The 20,944-nt window shown below is 44.1% G+C and overlaps 1 protein-coding gene and 1 long non-coding RNA gene across 2 annotated transcripts; both read right to left on the reverse strand.

Moving 5' to 3' along the window:
• Positions 1 to 7,847: 7,847 nt before the first annotated feature.
• Positions 7,848 to 9,258, reverse strand: LOC114616174 (sperm-associated antigen 11-like). The gene is made up of 2 exons (XM_028761693.1): positions 9,204 to 9,258; positions 7,848 to 8,002 (listed from the first exon to the last, which is right to left on the reverse strand). The coding sequence occupies exons 1-2, from the start codon at positions 9,256 to 9,258 to the stop codon at positions 7,848 to 7,850; spliced, it is 210 nt and encodes a 69-aa protein (XP_028617526.1).
• A 9,854-nt stretch (positions 9,259 to 19,112) lies between these two features.
• Positions 19,113 to 20,510, reverse strand: LOC114616173. The gene is made up of 2 exons (XR_003710599.1): positions 20,354 to 20,510; positions 19,113 to 19,246 (listed from the first exon to the last, which is right to left on the reverse strand). It is a non-coding gene; the product is annotated as an uncharacterized LOC114616173 (long non-coding RNA).
• Positions 20,511 to 20,944: the final 434 nt, after the last annotated feature.

Raw genomic sequence — 20,944 nt, forward strand, 5'->3', positions numbered from 1 at the left:
GCTCACCTGTGATGTGCACCACACCTAGCCTCAAGCATTACCGTGCAGCCAACTGAGGGAGTCATCGTGACTCTCATCTTCCAACTGGTTTGGCAAATGTGGATTCCAGGAAGCCCTGCATTGACTCATCACTGCCTTCCATGCACTGGGAAAGGCCCAGATGTGCACTCTGTCTCACAGTGCTTATCTGCATCCAGGTTGCTAACATCCACAGGGCCTTCCTCCCCTTAAGGGGTGTCACACGTGTGAAAGGAGTGGGAAGAAGAGACACTCCCTCTATAGAGGAAGAGGGCAGAGGAACACGATGACCCAGAAATGTCTCCTTCGAGGACTTCCATAATAACCTATACCCTGGTTCACCCTCCAGAGACTTGTAGCATTTCCTCCTTGGCTGTCCCTCCCTCTCATTGGCTTCCCTGCCACCTAGTCTGACAGTCATTACTTCTTCCTTAGGTTCCCTCATCGTACTGCTGGGGAATGAGCCAATAAGAACATAGGGAGGACAACCAGCGCTTGTTGACCCTTCCCATATTCTGGAGGGTCTTGTCCATTTGAATGCCAGTCAGGTGTGTGTGTGTGTGTGTGTGTGTGTAACTCACATTGTTTCTTATTTTCTTCCTCACTTCCTCCCCTCCCTTCCTCTCACCTCCTCTCTCTTCCCCTTTCCTCTCCTCTCCTCCTTCCTTTCTTTCATCTCCTTTTTTCTTCCCTTTCTTTCTTCTGTCCAAAAATATTATCTGCCCAGTTTAGGATGTAGTGGTCAGACTCTGGGTTTCTGGACAGATGGTGGCTGGCCCAAGGTGACAGATAGCTGCTTGTGGTATGTGCCAACCACTGAGGAAGGAGGTTAAGGAGGGTGTCTGGCCAATGCATTGTCAAGTTCAGAACTACACTGGGCATGTGAAACAGAGGCACAAAATCTGGGAAATAAATGGTATGGAAGGTTAAGAACTCTAAAACACTTTGAGCTGATTAAAGAACTGAATAAAACTGAAATTAACAGGATTTGACAGAGGAATCTCAGAGGTCATGTTGGGGGACTTATGTGTGACTGCCAAAATGGATACTTAGGGAATCCTAGGACATGAGAGAGACAAGGGACTGTGTCCTTCCTGCTTGTGTTCTCACCGGCTCTGCACCTATAGCAGGCATATGCCAGAGGGTCTGTGTTTCAGTTCCTCTGTGTTGTTAAATAGAGACTTAGAAGCAACTGGCTCAAGCCTTCTTTGAAAGCTCACATGTCAGGGTGAGCTGGCTGCTTGTGCAAACATGGGGAGTTTGGGTTAAAATCACTTGCCAACCACATCTGCTACCAGGCAATAACAGGAGAAAATCTCCAGTGTCCTTGAGACCTGTCTGTTTCCCTCTTGTCTTCCAAGATAGCGCACGAGTTCCTTGGCTCTTACCCTGAAGCAGCATGAGGTGACTTTCCAAGCTCCTTTCCAGCCTTGCAAATCCAGATACTCAAAGTATGGCAGAAATACCAAAGTCCTTTCACATATACCCACCAAAGGGGGACAGCAGGCTGCTTCCTATCTTTAGCATCGTTAGCTACCGGCCATGGGCTGCTTTCCTAACTGAGGCCCCATCTCCCTGTCCCTGGAATCTGCCACTCACTCACCTGTCTTCGGAATCAGGCACATGGATGAAACAGAATTCGCACTTCACAGTCTTCCACTAACGTCGTGCCCCCAAATACATGTGATTCTCATGATCACTGTCCATTAAGAAATCTCTGGAGAGAACGAGTAATATTGCACACAGACACCACAATCCTTATGTTTTATGAAATGAAAAAATATGCCATAAGGGGCCATCTATCTAAGGCAACCATTGACTTCCAAAGGGTCATAGCTATATGTCTCCCTTCCTTCCTCCCTCCCTCTCTCCCTCCCTCCCTCCCTTCCTCTGTTCTTTCTCTCTTTCTTTCTTTGTTTGTTTCTTTGTGTGTGTGTGTGTGTGTGTGGTGTGTGTGTGGTGTGTGTTGGTTTAGACAAGTACATACTCTCCAAGTAGTAATGAGATGTGAGATTCAAACTGGGATTGTGCTCTTAAACATACAGAAACCATAGGTAATCTACCAACTCCACTATATCTACTGAGCATGTCCAGTTACAAGTCCTGTATCTCAAGTTATGGCTTTTTTTTCTCTACAAAGAGCTAAAAGCTTTAGATTTTATTGTCACATGTTGCACCTACCTGGCTCAGCCAGGGTAAGATGAAGACAACAGAAGACAATATAGAAATAAATGAGTGTGTTGCATGCTGATTGTTAAAAATATAATGTTAAATTGATTTCAACATACACTTTAATGTAATCACACTAAAAGTCTCTGTCCGCTCCTTGACAGATCAGAACTGAGCTTGCCCACAGAGAAGCTCTGTAGCTATGGGTAAGGGACTTCATATGTCTGAAACTTAGGTGTCCTGTCTGCATTGTGGACATGCTCAAGCCACTCTGTAGGTGACCTGAGGGAGATTTGTGGAAAGCGCTTAGCACAGAAGCTGTAGCAGAAAGAGCTTAGATAACCCATGAGGGACTAGTGCTTCCCTCCCCCAGAGCTGGAAAGGCTCAGGACCAGTGGGATGCTGTTGGGAAATAGTGGACCCTTTCGGATAGTGAGCCTGGTGAGAGGGTCTTAGTGTGAGGCCCATGCCTCTGAGGAGACTGGCTGTTCTCATCACTTCTCTTTTCTCCTCCTCCTCTTCTTCCTCCTCTTCTTCCTCTTCCTCCTTCTCAAGGTCTTCCTCCTTTTTTTATTCCTCCTCTTCCTTCTTCACCCTTACCTCACCCTTACCTCTCCTTCATATTCCTCCTTACCCTCTTCCTCACCCTCCTCCTCTTTCTAAGCCCTGTCCTGTCCTCTCCCCCTGCCTTTGCTTCCTATGTTCCTTGTTGTCTTACCTCTCTATAGGACCAAAAATATCAAGCCTTAGCTCATAGCCTAAGACCTCCAAATGTCTGAGCCCAAATAATCTTCCTCTCTTTAAAGGCTGATTCTCTTAGACTCACTCCCCATGTTTTCCTCTAGTGGTTAAAACTAGAAAAGAGACCATAGAGAGTAAGTCTAGGGGAAGAGGAAAGATGAGGTGTTCACAGGGCTCGTGGGACATGGAAGAGGGGAAGACAATAGGAGGAAGGTTACGAGGAGGAATCAGAGCAGCAGGGATGGGAGAGAAGAGGGAAAGAGACTCGCTAAAAGATTCTTTGTCTGAAAAGGTCATAGTGATACCCCACATGCTAATTAAATAACAAATGGAGAAAAGTTAATTACGTCCAGTGTTTTCTCACAGTGACAGAAAGCAGTTGCAGGATGAAGCTGGGTGTGCTTTGGAATGCTTTCGGACATCCGACATCCTTCATCAGAATTCCTCTGCACCTGGCTGGGAAGACCTCATCTGAGTTTTGCATTGTGCTGAGTCCAGCCTCACTGATGTTCTTTGTTTCCCTGTGGGTCATACAGAAGCCACCACCCCTGGTGACTCTGCTCATGGGAAGTGCACCCTGAGAGTTCTCAGGTTCAGCTGAATGGAGGCACGTTTCCTTGTGGGCAGGACACATGACAGCCTCCAATGGAGTCACCAGCAGAGCAACCTATAGTCTATTGTGAGCTAACACACACTGGGCGTTTCCCAGGAGGAAGCTTGGGAACCTGGCAGGTTCACCTGGCCTCCAGCCACCCAGATGACTCAGGAGTTTAGAGAGCCATTCGTTGTGTTGTCTCTGGACTGGCAAAGATTTGCTTCTCCTTGGAGGGAAGAAAATGGCGGCTTCCAGAGACTCGAATTCCTTTGGAAGAGAAGTGTCTTGCTGAACCAGATTCTATGAAGGACTTTTGTAGGCCTATTATGTGGAGGGACTCGGAAGACAGTACCAAAATAAATAAATAAATAAATAAATAAATAAATAAATAAATAATGTTTTCAGATGTTGTGATATTGCTGATAAAGTTATCTTCTGGATCTCAGAGGGAGTGTTTTGACCATTTCTTGTTTTATTAATGTGTATCTCATCTGTCTCTAAGAAAGCTGTATTGGATGACTATGTTTCAACATTAGGAGGTAGGGTTTGGCTTGAAAAGGTGTCTGGTGGGGCTAATACCATAACATCTCCCAGTATAGCATGGCAATGGGTGGGATGAAATGGTAGTAAGTCACCTTTGGGGACACTAGGGGACCACCCCTTGTGTCTTTGTGTGCCTCTAAGGCAGTGGTTAGCAACCTGTGGGTCAGAAATCATATTATGATTCCCAACAGGAACAGAATTACAGTTATAAAGCAACGTAAATAATTTTATGGTTGGGGAGTCACCATAACATGAGGAACTCTATTAAAGGACCACAGCATCAGGAAGGTTGAAAACCCCTGCCAAGGATGTTACTACACACATGCCAGACTCTAGGTGAGCGAGCACTCAGAGGGGCAGAGCATTGAAGGAAACCTGTGTTCAGATTTGGATTAATTCGTTCATGAATTCACATGTATTTGTCTTTAGTTAGTAAAAGTATAAAATGCCAGTGTTTATAACTAACAGATCCTTTATACCCACTGGGTCTTAAACTTCAAAATCTAATGAGAATGACATTCATGGAAACAGATTATGGGACCAGAAGGCCGAGTCCTATAACGGGGCGGTGTCTGAAAGGCATAAGGAACAAAGAGACAGAGTAACCGACCATGCTCAGCAGGGATGGGGGAGGGGAGCCTGGAGAGGGTAACTGGATGCCACACTTGAGCCAGAGCGGAAGGGCCTTCTTTACAACTGGCTGTGCCATCACAGAAGAAGAAGCCAGAGGCCCCTACAGGTGACCTGAATAGCCGTGCAGGCTCTGAGGATTTGACACTGCTTTCTTGCACCAAGCCTGATATCTCTACTTGCGAGGGTATTCCAAGACCCAGACTCCCAAGGCATTTTAACTGCTTCCAGGGTCAATAGAGGAGGCCCTGTCAGGCTCATCAAAAGAAGAGGACTACTCACATCCTTAACATTTCCCAACGGCCCTGACCGCTGCTTCAAGGGTCCCAGCACAAGCACGTGGCGGGTAAATCTCAGTTGAAAGTGTGTTGGGACTTGAAGGCAGCTACGGTTCTGGTATAAGCCCTCCAAGGAGACATCGGTGCAGTACATCTCTGCTGCTCGCCAGGGCTGTAAGAGTCCACAAACCCTGCGCTGAGCCAGCGCTGGGGCCCTTGTGACCTACTGCCATGGACCTGCACCCTGGTTGCTGAACATTAAGTGAAAGGGCCATAGCCCCTGAAGTCTAGCCACAGGACACAGATGGACTCTCAATTTGTTATCTGCAGCCTTGGGGGGACTCTACTCTCAAACAGGATATTCAAGGGGGATGATTTAATAGATATCCCAACCAATCAGTCTGAACTGAATTCCTTCTCATTCCCTAGAGTGCTAGAGTAAATGACTAACCTGTCTAGGCCAGAGATAACGACATTACAGTTATTACTAAGAAATCCAGGCTAGAAGTGAAATTATTTCTGAATCCTGCAAAAATCTAGGGGATTTTCCTTAACCATGAGACCAGATTTAGGGGAGAAAATACAAATTAAAACCAAAACCAAAACCAAAAGCCCTTCAGGCATTAGCAGTGGCGTCGCGCCCCCTTGTGGTTATTTCTGGTATCGAGGCGCGGCCCACCAGCACCAGGTCTTTTGTGGTCTCCAAAGACAACCAGCATTAATACTAGGCCAGGACTGTTTAGGTGCAAAAATACTTTCATTTAATAATATGGGAAAACGTGAAGAAAAGGAATGGATGCTGGTTTTGACACTCAGATCCCTTCAGAGTCCAGGGACACCTTTCGCAATAGAATGCTTCCCTAGCATCTGTAGGGACTGAACAGTGTCCAGTACCAAATAAACCCCAGCTCTTGGTTGGTGGACACAGGAGGATCAGGAGCCCAAGGACAGCCTGGACTACATGAAAAAGTATTCACAAAAATAAATAGCAACCAAACACACTGTAAAAATGTGTTGCGCAGTGAGCAATATATTGTATGGTGTGAGTATGCAATATGGACTTATGAAGTCCATCTGGCCTGGCTCTCAACTGCTCTTGCTGCATGTTTAGGATGTGTGGTGGAAAGAGGGAGAAGGGGAAGTTTTCCTCATCACTATACTTGTGGAGAATCCCACCCAGAGCCACTAAGGAAGTGCTATTCTGACCTGGAAAGCTGGTGGTGTCCCGTGCTGGAGCCTCGGATTTCTAGCCCAGCTTCTTCTAAGCTTGAGAAGCTTAAGACCAGGACCGATCACCAGCAGCTTCCGCTGCAAGGGAGGAACCAGGATCCTGCTCTGATCGCGGCACTGGTTACCACTTCCGGTTTATTGTTCCCACAGATCTGTTGAGCTTGGAGAGGTGACCCTCCTGTTGTGGGCAGGAGTTTCACTACCTCAGAGCAGAGGCTGAACCTGGAGCCAACACCCTCCCCAGACAGGCGTTCACATGGGCATGAAGTACATGTTCCACTCTCTGTGGGGACAAGAGATGCTGGCGTCTGGGAACAAGAGATGCTGGTGTCTGACGGAGACTCCCTTCTGGGGAGTTCCAGGGATCATATTTAGAAAAATAAATATAGAATACACTGAGTAGAGGCGGAAGAATGGCCAAGCCAGAATCGAGTCTTCATTGTCACGTGGGATGAGAATCCAAGCAGGAACCCTGAAGGAGGTTCAGCTGGTCCATGAGCGAAGTAGATTTAAACAGTAAGGGGAAACATGGAAAGAAGGGATGTTTATCTGCTAATCGAGAGAAAGCTTGGCGTGGGGCTCGGGCGAGGTGGGTCAGCCAATGAAACCCCTGGCTGTGGAGGTCTGATGACCTGAGTTCCACCCCAGCACCCATGGAGGAAGAAAAGAACTCATCCCCAAATTCTCTTGCTTCCATATGTGCACATAGCATGGCCCCCCACACACACAAACACCATACACATACACACACCGACAAACACACTGTACACACACAAATACACCATACATATACACCCATACATACACCCATAAACATACCATATACACACAAATACACCATACATATATACCCATAAACATGCTGTATACACATAAAACAACACACACATACACACACCAAAAAAAAAATTAACAAACAAACATTTAAAAATAAAAGTAACAGAATGAACATCCTTACAGGCACATCAAGAATCCTGTTTATGAATTTCTGATTTGGAACAATTTGATTGACCTCACAATTTTTGTTTGTTTGTTTTCATTTTTCTTAAATCCCCGGAATAGCTGTGTTTAAACCTTATTATATTCTCTATAAGACGGTAAGGTTACCATGTCACTTGGTTGGGATAACATAAGAGTAAATGCTGAAAGGCAGCAAAGTTCTACTTAGGTGTAGGTGTCACAATGTGAGAAGACTCTGGAATGTGAGGAGCCCTGGTGGCCTGCGCAAGAAGAGAGAAGCTAGCGCCAGGCTTGATATGATGGACACCATAAAGAACATAAAGCCACTGAGTCGGCCATTCCTGTCCATTTAAAAACAGCGTTTAGAGCCGAGCTTAGTTTCTGCTCTACCCTATCCCTGAGTATGTAGGAGACATTACCTGTGACGAAGAAAGGACGAAGTAGAGAAATGAAGAACATACCATACCAGGTACTCCTCAAAGTCCTTTCAAATAAATAGCAAATTAACACCTTTTTCAATAAAATCCTTTCATCGGACCTTTGCCTCGGTGATAGGTTTATTCAGCATGTGTTTACTGAGCATGCGCCATCCATCACACATAAAGAAAGCCTTTGGGGTGTTTCCAGGTCTCCACCTTCCAGGAGTTTGCACCCCACATCCCAGGTCTCCCAACCTAAGTCTTCTATCTTCTGTCTTTAATGGACCTGGGTATGCAGCATCTGTTCCAGGGATCGGAGCATATGTCCCCCTTTCTCTCACCAGAACGGCACATGAAGAGCCTGCAGTAGCCCTGCTGCATGAGGCACACGGTGTTTCTGATTCCAGGTGGTATGTCCCCTGTGGATACAACCAAAGGAGATAAACAGAGACTCCAGCCCTCAGCCCAGTGCAAAGAATCTGCTCCACTCTTACAGGGTTAAATCTCAGTGTCATTGAGATTTTCCTCCTTAGTTTTCAGTAACAATCATTTATATTTTCCAGGATGGCATAACAGGAGGGGTGTGAAATCACCTGGCCCACTGTAGGCCGTGATCCACCAGAGTTCCTCAGCCACCTGGAGATAGAGGTCCACTGTGGGAACCGGAGGGTGGCATTAAAAAAAAAACAGAATAACAGAAGGTAGGTCTCAGGCTGTAGGAGACTTAGAACTGGGTCTGTCTCAGCTTGTGGCTGGATTTTCAACTCTTATTATTGCAATAAAAAGAATAAAAATGTGCATTGTGCAGCCTTTTAAGTAAAAAAAAAAATTAGCCAACTAGAGTCCCCAGAAAGAAAACACGGTGGGAAAGAGATGGTTGAAAAAGAGGCCTTTCTAACAATGCTGCACACTGTGTTTAAAGCAACAGCAACACTGAGGATGCCTGACACGTTTAGAAAAATAGTCTCCGGCAGTAGCAAGACTTCAGATGGGGCCCAATTGATGATACTGTGTTCATCAAGTCTACCATGGTTTGGAGGGGACATGGAGGTGTCGGGGTAGTCTACCTTGACAGAAGAGCCACTAATTCAAAGGCTACAGAAGAGCCACTAACTGAAAGGCTACAGGATCTGGACTCTAGCTTTCTTAAATGTACTTATTTTCTCTCATTTGAAAATTCACTGAAAGGATGCAGCTGTTTTTTTTTTTTTTTGTGGATGTAATAGGTTATATGCAAAGGCCATGGAAGAGCCATAGATGTGCAAACATTCTCTGCTCACAGCATGGCAGTCACACTTTATCTGCAGCTCCTGCTCTGACACGTGGACGGCTGTAATTCTGTCCTGAATAAACCAGCTCAGACTGTAATCAGATCTTTCTATTCGTATTGGAGGAAACAGGCCTCTTTGTCTTGTGCTGTAAAATTCACAACTCTCAACAAATGAGCAAACAAAAATAAAAAAAAAAAATAAAACCTCTTCATTATGAAAGTGGTCCAATCCTGAGCCCCAGAGTGATCCAACCATCTGTGCTGGATGCTTATTCCTGGACACACCTCAAAGCTGTCTACAAACTAAAAGAGAGTCCTGCCTTTTCCAGGGCTACTCAGAAGACATTTACCTGAGTTTCCTTGAATCAAGCAGAAGAAAACACCAAAGAGTAACAAAATCTTCATGTTATATGGCTCGCGCTCTGTGCAAGGTGACTGATGATTGAGTTAAGCCAGGCGGGAAAGGACAAAGAGGAGACCTTTATAGTTTTGGAGAATGCTACATGGGAATGAGTATATTTATCTGCTCCACTGAGTTAGGCTGTGGGCAGATGGTACCAGGTAATCTTTCTTTTTTACCTAAAAATAGACAGGTATTGTGGCATTCCCCAGAGGCAGAGATTGGCCAATGTAGCATGTGAAATCTAAAAAGAAAGAAATCTTGGGACACTGGGGACACTGGGGACACTGGGGACTGGCTACATTGCACCAAGCCCTGGTGGTGTGGTAAGATGGTAGGTGACAGAGACTCAACTTGGTAAAGATGTCTCCTTGGCTTTCAAAGTATTCAGCTGGCCAGGATCCACCTCAGTTGAGAACACCACAAAGAGTGTGACCAGAAGCCACACCCAGATAATCTGGCCCAAAAAAAAAAAACCAGAGTCCCGTGTGAGACTAAGAGGGTGTAAAAGAACATTCAAGGTAGCATTACTCATCATAGTCTGTAGTCGAAATGTAAGTGGCACATTACAACACCATGAAACAATCAGTAATTTCCCACACAGAGATGGGAACAGGAAAACATGAAGAAGACAGCCACACCACAGGAATGCAAAGTTGACAGAAGGCCAGCTAGAACACACCAAACTCACAAATTTGCAAAATCAAACTATTCAAAGCCAGGATGTTGTCCACATTGGAAGAGGAAGGGATATCTCATATCAGTCAAGGTTCTCCCCACTTGAAGAGGTCAGTTGGAGGGGTCAGGGAGCCTCCAGGGGTGTGGAACAACACTGATGTGTATCTAGAGGGAGATTTATGGAGCTTTGTAGACACAGAATAGAGACCCCAGTTGGATTTTGAAAACAGAAAGCAATCTTCAGAAAGGGTATCCCTGAAGTAGAATCCAGGGAAATTTTCTCATGAAGATTTACTGAGCCTGAAACACATAGTCAGTGCAGGTGGTCATCTTGGTCCTATTTTAGTCTCTGACCAATTGGATTCACTTCTCTTAAGATTCTGATAGAAACTGAAAAGGCTGTGTTCTTGAATTCACAGTGGCTGGGGTTATTTGCACAAGCTTGGGCTGGCCAACATCCTGCCAAGGAGAAAGGGAGGGACTCAAAGCCTAGCCCCTTCTCTGAGGATTTATAGGCAGTAAATGGTTGATGGAAGACAGGGAGACACTTAATTCAGTGGGGGCGACATGCTAAGGTCTCCATGATTCTGTCAAGAACTCTTCATCAGCGTCTCTGTAAGCAACCTTAAAGTAACTCAAGGCCAGTTAAAGACACAAAAGTGGGACATCAGGGAGTAGACTCCGTTGTTTGGAAGTAAGAGGGGATACAAGAGAGCAATTCGTGTGAACGTGACCAAAATATAAAGCGTATATGCATTAAACTGTCATATTCAAACTCATTATACATAATTAATGTGTATCAACTATAAACCAAAGAGGAGAAAAAGCAAGGCTTCTGTCCTCAGTGCTTCAGTGACAATTCTAATAGTTTCTCATTAACCCTTCCAGCAGCTCCTAGTTTGTAAGTAAGTGTATATGATTTATACCCTTATTGCTACCTAAACAGCAGACTTCAAACGTTATTCTGGACTTTAATATATTCATAATATATATGTGTATATGTATGTGTGTATGTATATATATACATACATATATATATGTATATATATGTACACACACACACACATTCTGGACTTGGCATATATTGGAGAGACATTTTAAGTGGGAACATGGAAAGCTTTTTCAGTTTTGCAACAGCTTCATAATGTTCTTGTCAGCTGACCTCTATCCCAATTAACTAGTCTACAACACATATATTTGACCTCCAGCCTGAACAAAAGAGAGTTTTGATAAAAAGAAGAGTCAGCCATGATGCCTGAGTTACTGTATAACTGAACAGTGAGTTCCCTCCACAGACAGGACAAAGTGTCCGTCAGACATCTCCAGTTATGACAATGATCAAAGATTGAGAAACCCAGCAATCAGTTCCTGAGTCACAGGCCTTTCTGTACTTGGTAAAAGAGCAGAAAGTTGCCAACTAGGATCAAAATGAATTGGGTGAAAATTCTAAAGAATTAATTTAAAAATATGAAAAAAAAACAAAAGTAGCAATGGAAGTATAACTTTAGGATGAGTAGGACCATGATGAAATGGCTTCTGTGCCCTCAATCAATCAACCAGGAAAATAAATGAAAATAAAACAGATCATTACCCTAAAGGATACTTAAGAATTAAGGATGTAAAACAGATATGAACTATATACATGTGTGAAGATCAGACTCACACTGATAACTGTTATGTGTTGGAACAAACTGATCTTGGCTCCTTACAACCTTACAGTATCCATATGAACCAGCATCTGTGCAAGGGTATTGTTGAGCGTAGTCAGGGAGCTTGGCTTTCTCAGTTCTGTCCTTTAGGACGGCATGTCTCAGTCTCTAGGTCGACTTCACAATCCTTACTTGAGAGTCACTGTCCCAATCTCTTCCCTGGTAACAGATTCAACCCTGGAGAAGAAGTAGAATAAACATGGATGCTATTCACTTATTTCTGCCACCAGTGAGTTGGCTTTTCAACCTAGGTCAGGAAGTTCTCAAACTGTACTGAAGGGATTTTTAAACTATATTTTCATAACCATCTTATTAGTGACATTTAATGAATCTATTCTTTATAAATGTGTACATAGGCACTGTATTGTGGTCATATTGACTCACCATTAACCTTCATATCCCCAACCCTCTGAACCCTTTCTTTTTCAACTACTCCCCCTCTACTGTCAAGACTTTTTCATAATAACCCCAACTCCTAACCCTAACCCCAACAATTTCACCATTTTCTAAAACATAAAAACTGAAAGAAGGAATTACTCACAGAGTGTAAGGAAACTGAAGTATCCAAACCTTTCAGAGTACAGCTATAAAACAGTGAGGCAGTAGTCAGACATTATTGTACGACCATCCCCACCCCCGCCACCTAATTCTTAACAATCAGAATCCAATCTTTATTAATTCTGCATTTGGCAGGAACTTCCCACTCATTGAGAAACTAAACACTGATCTGCATGCATTCTATCTTTGGATTCTGTATCCGTATGAGAACAGTAAACACCACTTCAAGGGATTGTTATATCCCTAACACTGTGTTTGCAACACTGTCTGCTTAATTCATGACTGACATCTTTCGGAAACAGCTTTGTGAACTGGAATGCTATACCTGCCCTGTTGCTCTATAATAGCCTCAAAAGTGGAGGAGCTGGAGCCTTCACTGTGGGTAAGCTCTGCAGGAATTTGAGGCACAGGGCACTGGATATCTATCCCTGCCCAGTTTGGATCACAGTTGGCTGGAAGAATCCTGTGGTTCTGATGTGGCCTCCCAAATGCACATTAGAGATTTTCCTTCCAAATTATTCTCAGTGCCTTCATGAATTGAATCACTCGACAGACTAGAACTGGTCCAGGAATGACACTCACCTGAGACAGAGGTGGCACGGAAACAAAATGGTACCAATCTCCAGCAGACATGAGGAAAGCCAATTGCTTTTCCCATTTGTTTGTCTTGTGAGAGTAGAGAGATTTGGTCCACTCATTCTTTGTTGTATATTTCACATCTGGAATGTTGCTTGGCATATAATGGGTACCAGTAAACATCTGTCAAACAAGCTGGCCTTATTTTTTTTGCTAATAGACACAGAACTTAAATCAATGTATAGGTAGCCAATAAACTCCACCTAATAAAGGTCAAGGAATATTACTGGGGAAACTAAATGTAATAAAGGGAAGACATAGAAGAGTAGATTTGTTAAATATATATTGTAATGGCTATTCCTGGTTGTGAACTTGAATATATCTGGAATGAACTGCAATCCAGAATTGGAGGGCTCACCTGTGATCCAGATCTGGAGGCTGGGAGACACAAGTTTCTGACCTGCATCACCTCCCTATTTTTAAGACATTGAGGGAATTGGAAGACAAACTTATGCCCCATTTTAGCAAAAATTAATCTTTGCTAATTAAAGAAACGTGTTTAAAAGGACAAGACAAGATGAGAGCTGTCAGGAACAGGCTGAGGAGTGAGGGCTAGCCGAGCAGACAGAGCTGTGACGTGGAGGAGGAGACACCACTTCAGAATTGGAGCTGACGAGGTGAAGACCAGACCTGAGCCGTCAAACCAAAGGGAGAAGAAGCACATCTGCAGGAGTAACTAGATCAGGTGAGACACAAAGGTCAAAGGCCTGTCACCCCACTGGGCGTGGCACTCCTGCGCGCTGGAGGACTTTCAAAGAAGAAATAGTGTCAAAAGACAGCTGTTGAACTTCCTATCATTTCAAAACCATACAGGAATATGACAGTTAGGAGGGCTAACGGTTTTCAGTTGAAATTAATAAAATTATCATCAGAGTCAGACTTGCTGTAAAACAAGCAAGTGTTTGTGTTGCCTATGAGCTGCGGATGTGTGTGTGTGTGTGTGTGTGTGTGTGCCGTTGGTTGTGGGGTCACTGCAGGTGTATGTGTGTGTGCTGCTGCTGGTGGGGTCACTGCTGGAGCTCGTTGGCCCACCAGGGGCCACATGCTTAAAGAAACTGACTCCCTCACCCAGAAGTCATCAACTGTCAAAGGGGGAATAGTGGGAAGGATAGGCTCAGAGGGGAGAGATGGGAGGAGAGGAAAGCTGTGAAGAGGGAGAAGAATAACAACACTAAGGGTTTCTGAAAGCCTCATGGAAACCTACTATTTTATAAGATTTATATATATACATACATACACACAAACACAGAGAGAAAGAGAGGGAGAGAGAGAGAGAGAGAGAGAGAGAGAGAGAGAGAGAGAGAGAGAGAACTTTATCGGGGTTACCCTACAGAAGGGATCATGCTCCTCCCAGAAGCCATAGGTGGCCAATTAGTTTTTGCTTTTCAAAATAATTCATGGCCCTTTGAAAAGTGGAATGCCGGGTACTAAATTCTTCCTCTAAATATTCCATGTTAATACCCACTTTCTTATATCCTTATTATTAGATTTACGTATCATCCCAAGAAGAAAGTTACGATATGGGGACTGGAAAGATGGCTCAGTGGTGAAGGGCACTCGCTGCTTTTGCAGAGAACTTAGGTTCTGTTCTCAGCACCCACGTGGTGGCTTGCAACCATCTGTAACTCCAGTCAGGAGATCTGACACCCTTGTCTAGCCTTCCTGAGTGCCAAACATATACATGGTGTACTTACATCCATGCTGGCAAATAAAAGATGGATAGATAGATGGATAGATAGATAGATAGATAGATAGATACATACATACATACATACATACATACATACATACATAAAATAAATAATAAAATAACATAATTACAACTTTCCTCCAGTGTTAAGTCTATATAAATTTGACCTGTTAGTCCCTAAAGTCAAATCTACACTGAATTAAACTTTCCTTCTTCAAAGTCTGCTTCATACTTATAATTAATCAGACCAAGTGATAGGGAACAGAGGAATGGATAGGGGCTCTTTTGCCTTCCTGTTGTAGAAAGGTGTCTGCATGCATGTGGTATTAGTCGCTTAGTGAGGACGCAGTGTTACACTCGCTTGTTCTGAGTCAACACTTCAGGCAGGTAATGCAAACACTGGCGTGACTCAGTCTTCCAAAAGTGGCTGAACCCAGAAGTCCAGGGAACAAGGAAGTGAACAGAGGATGGTAGAGAGGTACACCTGCCACAAGTCTCATAAACATTGGGGACAACCTGGCCCTGGGGTCAAACCTGGGCTCCTGCATGCCTGACTGTCCTTGCTCCTCCCTTGCCTGAGAAGTCTGCTGGCTGCAGATGAGAGAGAAGACAGTCTGTTTTCAAGGTGTTAACCCTTTGCCTTCTCAGATCCCTGGATCTGGACAAAGCATTACTTAAAGATTTAATCTCTTAATGTGTTGTGTGTCTTACAGTGAAACAGAGGAACAAAGGAGCCCAGAGCAGGGGCCTCAGATAAGACAGAAGCAGGCAATGATTAGAATTCTCTATGTCTAAAGTTCTTACCAGAGGAGGCTGGAGTTGGGATCCAAGAGAGAGTCCCTAGAAAGTTAGGCAAAAAGAGAAGGAGGGAGGGACGGAGGGAGGGAGGGAGGGAGTGAGGGAAGGAAGGACAGAGGGAGGGAGGGACAGAGAGAGAGAGAAATGCTTCTAGAATATTTTCCTGCTTCCCTCAAAGCTGAAAGAGTGACCTGATGTGTCATCCCATCACCTGACAAGCACTTAAACTCAACAGAGCCATGTATGAGACCCCTCTGAGGAGATCTCTGCCACACCAGAAGGCTGTGCACTGTTTCCCTGCCTCCCTCGTCTGCATGGGGAAGCTGATATTATTTGGATTGCTCCAGGACGCCAGTTTTGTTTCATCAAGAAAGCAACAGAGCTGTGCTCACAAACTCAGTCTCACAGTTTTTCTTCTTACTCCCCAAGGGAATTTCTCGGGAGCCACAGTATCTTTTCCTGTGTCCTAAGAAGTGAAGACAAGCCAGCCCACATCAGCCCAGGCCTCAGGTTGCTATGCTCACCATATATGCTGACAGAAAGAAAAGGTTATGTGTGGTGAGCATAAGATGTAGGAAGCTGAGTTGGGAACAGGATTAACTGATCCTGCCTACACCCAGCCGTCTGGCTGGCAGGGTGCTGAGGAAGAAACAAACTTCCTGATGATGGGGAAGCCCCAAGCAATGAACAAAGCAGGAGATCAAAGCCTTGGAAGGCTTCTATGTTCAAGAAGAGGAAGGACATTGTGTGTGCAAGGTAATGTAGAAATGAGAACACCAGGTAGCTCAGCTGACACTTTAGCAGCCTGAGATATTGCTGGCTAGAATATCTTCCCACTAGGGTAGAGCAGGTGTCCATAAAGCTGGTGTCATTGTTTGGGATTCTGAAACAAATAGCATCTGCAAAACTAACATAAACACGATGACAAATGGAACCAATGGCTCAGAGCTGACCTCGAGAGGTCATCATGTCCACTCCCTTGTCCACAAACAGAAATGCAAAATTTACCTCCGATGGGTATATAAAAAAAAAAAAGAGTAAGGTTTGACTTTTTTTCTTGTGAATCCAATGAAGCTCTACAGCTTTCCTGGGTAACATGTTTGCAAGACTTATTATTTTAATGTTCAGAAAGTTCTTTCTTAGCTTAAATTTATATAATTCGGAACTGTTTAAGTATACTACACAATATCTGTCTGTGCTTGGCAGATGGCTTTGCACATACATGCATATTCCAGAGCACAAAGCTTTTGGTTCCTTACATGTATATTTCAAACATAGAAATAATGCAATAAATCTATGGGATACCCTGTAAGATATAATAACTTAAATCATCAATGATATTTATTGGACTCCAGATTGATTTTAAACAGTTTTAACAGTTAATTTTGCACAAATTATATGAACACTGGCCTCCTACAAGGACAGGGAACAACCTTTGAGGATTTTTATCTTAAACTTTTCTTTGGTTTCATAACACCTTCATCTTTCTCACATTTAAGGGATGTGTAAATATCCCTTTAATGATATGTAATATCCCTTTAAGGAGACAGCTTGCTGCAATAGTGTCCTGTTTTGAACACCATATTTTTTTCCAAAATTTAAAAAGGTTTTTTTTGTGATCACCTGGGAATAATTTTTGAGAGCGGCATAGATGAGAAGACCCATGTTCAGTCTTGCATTCGTATTAAAAGATTGTCTCACAAAGAGTTTTACAGGTTATCCATGCTCCTCACTCTGTAGAGTTTGGCTCCTGATTTAGCTAGTCCTGAGAGATGAGCAGTCACAGGTGTCTCTAAACCACAGAGACCAGAGAGGTGGCTTTAAATATGTTACAAGTTCTTACAGCAGCCCTTCTACAACACAAGGACAATAGGCACAAGGCATCCAGTTCATGGTGGGAGCAATTTGCATACATACTGTTCCCTTGAAAGAAGTTTATTCCTGTGCCTAAAACTCAACTTCTAGGCCAGGTATGGTATTGCATCTCTTTGAATCCAGCATTTGCAGGGTAAAGGTAGGAGGATCAGAAGTTGAAGGTCATCTTTGGCTACATATTGAGTTTGGTGCTCGTGTGAGCTACATACAATCCTAGAAGAGAAATAGAACAATCAAGAAACAACCCGAAGTTTACAGCTCCCACCTGAGTGATGAGCCCTAGAAATGGATGAGGTTTTGTATTTTCATGTTTGCTGAGGCTACAGAGAATTAAACACTGGTTTTAATTTTGTACTAATGCATTCTTCAGTCTGTTGTTAGAATGAGCACAGACAAGCTGTTGACATCTTAGAGCACCTGATATAACTACCTCTTGTTTAGCAGTCCAAGGTTTTGTGCTCTGTTGGCCTTGATGGCATTGTACCCAGTCCCAGATGGAGAACACTTGCTCCTGTGAATTAACCTCCCTTGTACTTGAACTCTTCCCATTTAATGGGTTAATGACCCTTCCATGTCCCTATATCTTTGTACAAACTGCAGCCTATGCTTGGAAATTTCTGTCCCTTCTCCCAACTTAACACATTTCTGATCATCCTACAAACCCTTTTCAGATTCCCATGGAGCCACATCTTTTTTTTTTTTTTCTTGGATGTTTTATTTACATTTCCTATGTTGTCCCCTTACCCCATCCCCCACCGACCTGGGAACCCCCTATCCCCTTACCCCTCCTCCTTCTTCTCTGTGGATGTAACCCCTACCTACCCCCCACTCCCACTTCCCCACCCTCAAAATTCCCACCCCCTGGGGCGTCCAGCCATCATGAGGCCAAGGATCTCATCTTCCACCTGTGCCCAGCAGGGCCCTCCATTCTTACATATTCAGCTGAAGCCCTGGATCCCTCCCTAAGTGCTCCCAGCCTGGTGGTTTAGACCCTGGGAGCTGTGGTTAGTTGATATTGTTGCTCTCCTCATGGTGCCGCAAACCCTTTCAGCTCCTTCAGTCTTCACTCTAACTCCTCCATTGAGAACCCCATTATCAGTTCAATGGCTAGTTGTGAGCATCTGCCTCTGAATATATCAGACTCTTGAAGGCCTCTGAGGAGACATCCATATCAGGCTCTTATCAGCATGCACTTCCTGACTTCCACATCAGCATCTACCTTTGGTGACTGCACATGGGATGGATACTCAGGTGGAAAAGTCTTCAGATGGCCCCTCCTTCAGTTTCTGTCCCTCACTTTGTCTCCATATTTGCTCCCTTGAGTATTTTGTTGCTCCTTCTAAGAAGGACCGAATTACCCCCACTTGGTCTTCCTTCTTTATGGGCTTCATGTGGCCTGTGAGTTGCATCTTGGGCATTTCAAGGTTCTGGGGTAATAACGAAGCCACATCTTAATACTCTACTACTACTGTCTAAGATACAGCCATCTTAAAGAGAAGATACAAGGTCACTTTCTCTGTCCATTCAGATATTTATTTCTGTGTGTATCTTACCCATGTATGCCTTTCACATTTCTCAGTATCCATGACAAAGAGGAGTAACTCAAATCTTTCCCTAAATGAATGACCACATTGTTTGAATGCTTTTCTATGAAGGTTTATTTTTGTCACATCATCCAGCATGAATAGTATGGCTCTGGAGATGTGTCTGAAGCTAGCAAGCCTTTTGTAAGATAGTGTGTACACAGCCTTTGTTGATTAGTTTTGTCATACTACAATTCGTAGGTTTCTGGACATCGATAGAGCTATCTTTCTCTGTTTAGACTCTTCTCTAGTGTGGCCACACCTGGAAGGACATGATAGTTCAGAAGACCTTACAGCTGTGCAGGTCACTTCAGCTTCAGTGATCTGCACGATCAGAACGGATGTAAGCAGCAGGCTTCTTTCTTTTTTGAACAGTAGCCCACTTGTGTTTCCATAAAATTACAGTATTCTTGACAGTGTCCTTCACTTCTCTTGCAGTTGACAATTTGGTAATTTGGATCAGGGTCTGTAAAAAGTAATGTCCAAATAAGTATCGTAAGATTATGCCAAGAATGAGTCAGGGGTCGTTTCTAAAGTAAGGCTATTATTCGAGGGATGGCAATACATATGAAATAGCTAGTCATGTTCATAATTTCAAATTCTAATCAATGAACACAAGTCCAGGCAGCACTCTGTTTCTTCAAAGTCTCCCAAATCCCTATATTTACAAAATGGCATTGTAATATTTCCTCACAGCATACTGTCAGAAAGAACATACTCCCCACGTTGTGTCTGCCTATATTTGTGGTGTGACAACTGCATTTCTTTTTTTCCTTCCCTGAGTGAACTAAGTCCTTTGAAACAGGAGGTGAGTTCCAAGGAAGCAGAGATTGTGATAGGGTAAGGAAGCAGCTAGAGTTGATGGGACTGTATCTACTGAACAGCATCAGGAATTTGCCAGCATTCAGTTGTCTTCCTTCTCCACTGACCCTTGTCTCTGAATCAGAAATGATTTTGTGATTAAGGGAATTCTAGGAACTACCAGCTCCTCCAGGCTTTGTGGATTTGGAGCTGGCTCTGGGGTAGGGCATGGGGACAGAGAAGAAGCCTGGATGGGACTAGAAGAGTTCAGAAGAAAGCTTGGGCTTGTGGTACTTTGCCACTCCTTGTATCTGACCCCACAGAAGGTGGTGAACAGCTCAGCCTGTCCTCTTGCCTGATTCCCTAGGAAACCTGCCATAACTTCATCTGACACCCAGAACTTAGCAACTATTCAACAAATTCCGATTGAGAAAACTACCTCCAAAGCTGGGGGAACAAGGAACTGGGTAGAAGGAGAAGCTTCTTCTCTGTTTACTACTTGAATCAAGTAGGACATTACCATAGTGAACTTAACCAACTCACCTCTTGGCCCCTCAAGACTCCTATGTTTCTGAGTCCCTCAAGGATCCTGTTTCTGCAGACTGCAGGATCTCCTGACTTTCCTGACATCTAGGGAAGACTGAACCACCTACGCCATGTCTCCACAAATAGTGATGCTCACCTCATCCCATCCACACCGTCCCCTCCCATCACATGCGCTCAGTATTTCCCTAGTGGATGAACCTGCCTTGTTCTCCAGTGTTTGACTTACCCCGGTAAGGAGCGGTGTGTGGGGGGAAGCGTTTCACTCTGTGATGCAACAGCTGAGACCCATTCACTCCTTGGGCAGGAAATTCGTCCTTGGGGAAACTGGGAGGTTCAGTGACTAAGTGGTTAATGGATGAGGCACCGGATAACCCTGCTGACATTCAGGATATTTAGGAACTCTCTATTCAGCAACCCAAGAAGACGGAACACATTTCAACAGTGAGTGAGACTTGACAAGAGACTGGAATGAACTTTGAGGGATTCACACAGATTCTTTATGTATGCATTTATCCACATGTATATTTGTGTGGGGAAAAAATGGAAAGAGTGTCCTGTGAAGAAATCCACCAGGAACAATGTGTACCTCAACAACAAGCTCAGCCTCCATCATGGACACCATAAATGCATTTGCCAAGATCCCTAAATCTAAGCCTCAGTGTCCTCTGTAGAACATAGAAGAATGAGGAGGAATCCTTCCTCTTGAAAAACTAATGCCACCAGCCCATCTGAGAACCCACCTCACTGACTTCTCCTCAGAAACCACATTAGGAAAATGTGCTCCAGGGCACACTGATGTCTTACGGCTGCCCTAGAC

This window comes from Grammomys surdaster, unplaced genomic scaffold (genome assembly GCF_004785775.1).
Source record: "Grammomys surdaster isolate TR1022 unplaced genomic scaffold, NIH_TR_1.0 308742, whole genome shotgun sequence".
Classification (NCBI taxonomy): Eukaryota; Metazoa; Chordata; class Mammalia; order Rodentia; family Muridae; genus Grammomys; species Grammomys surdaster.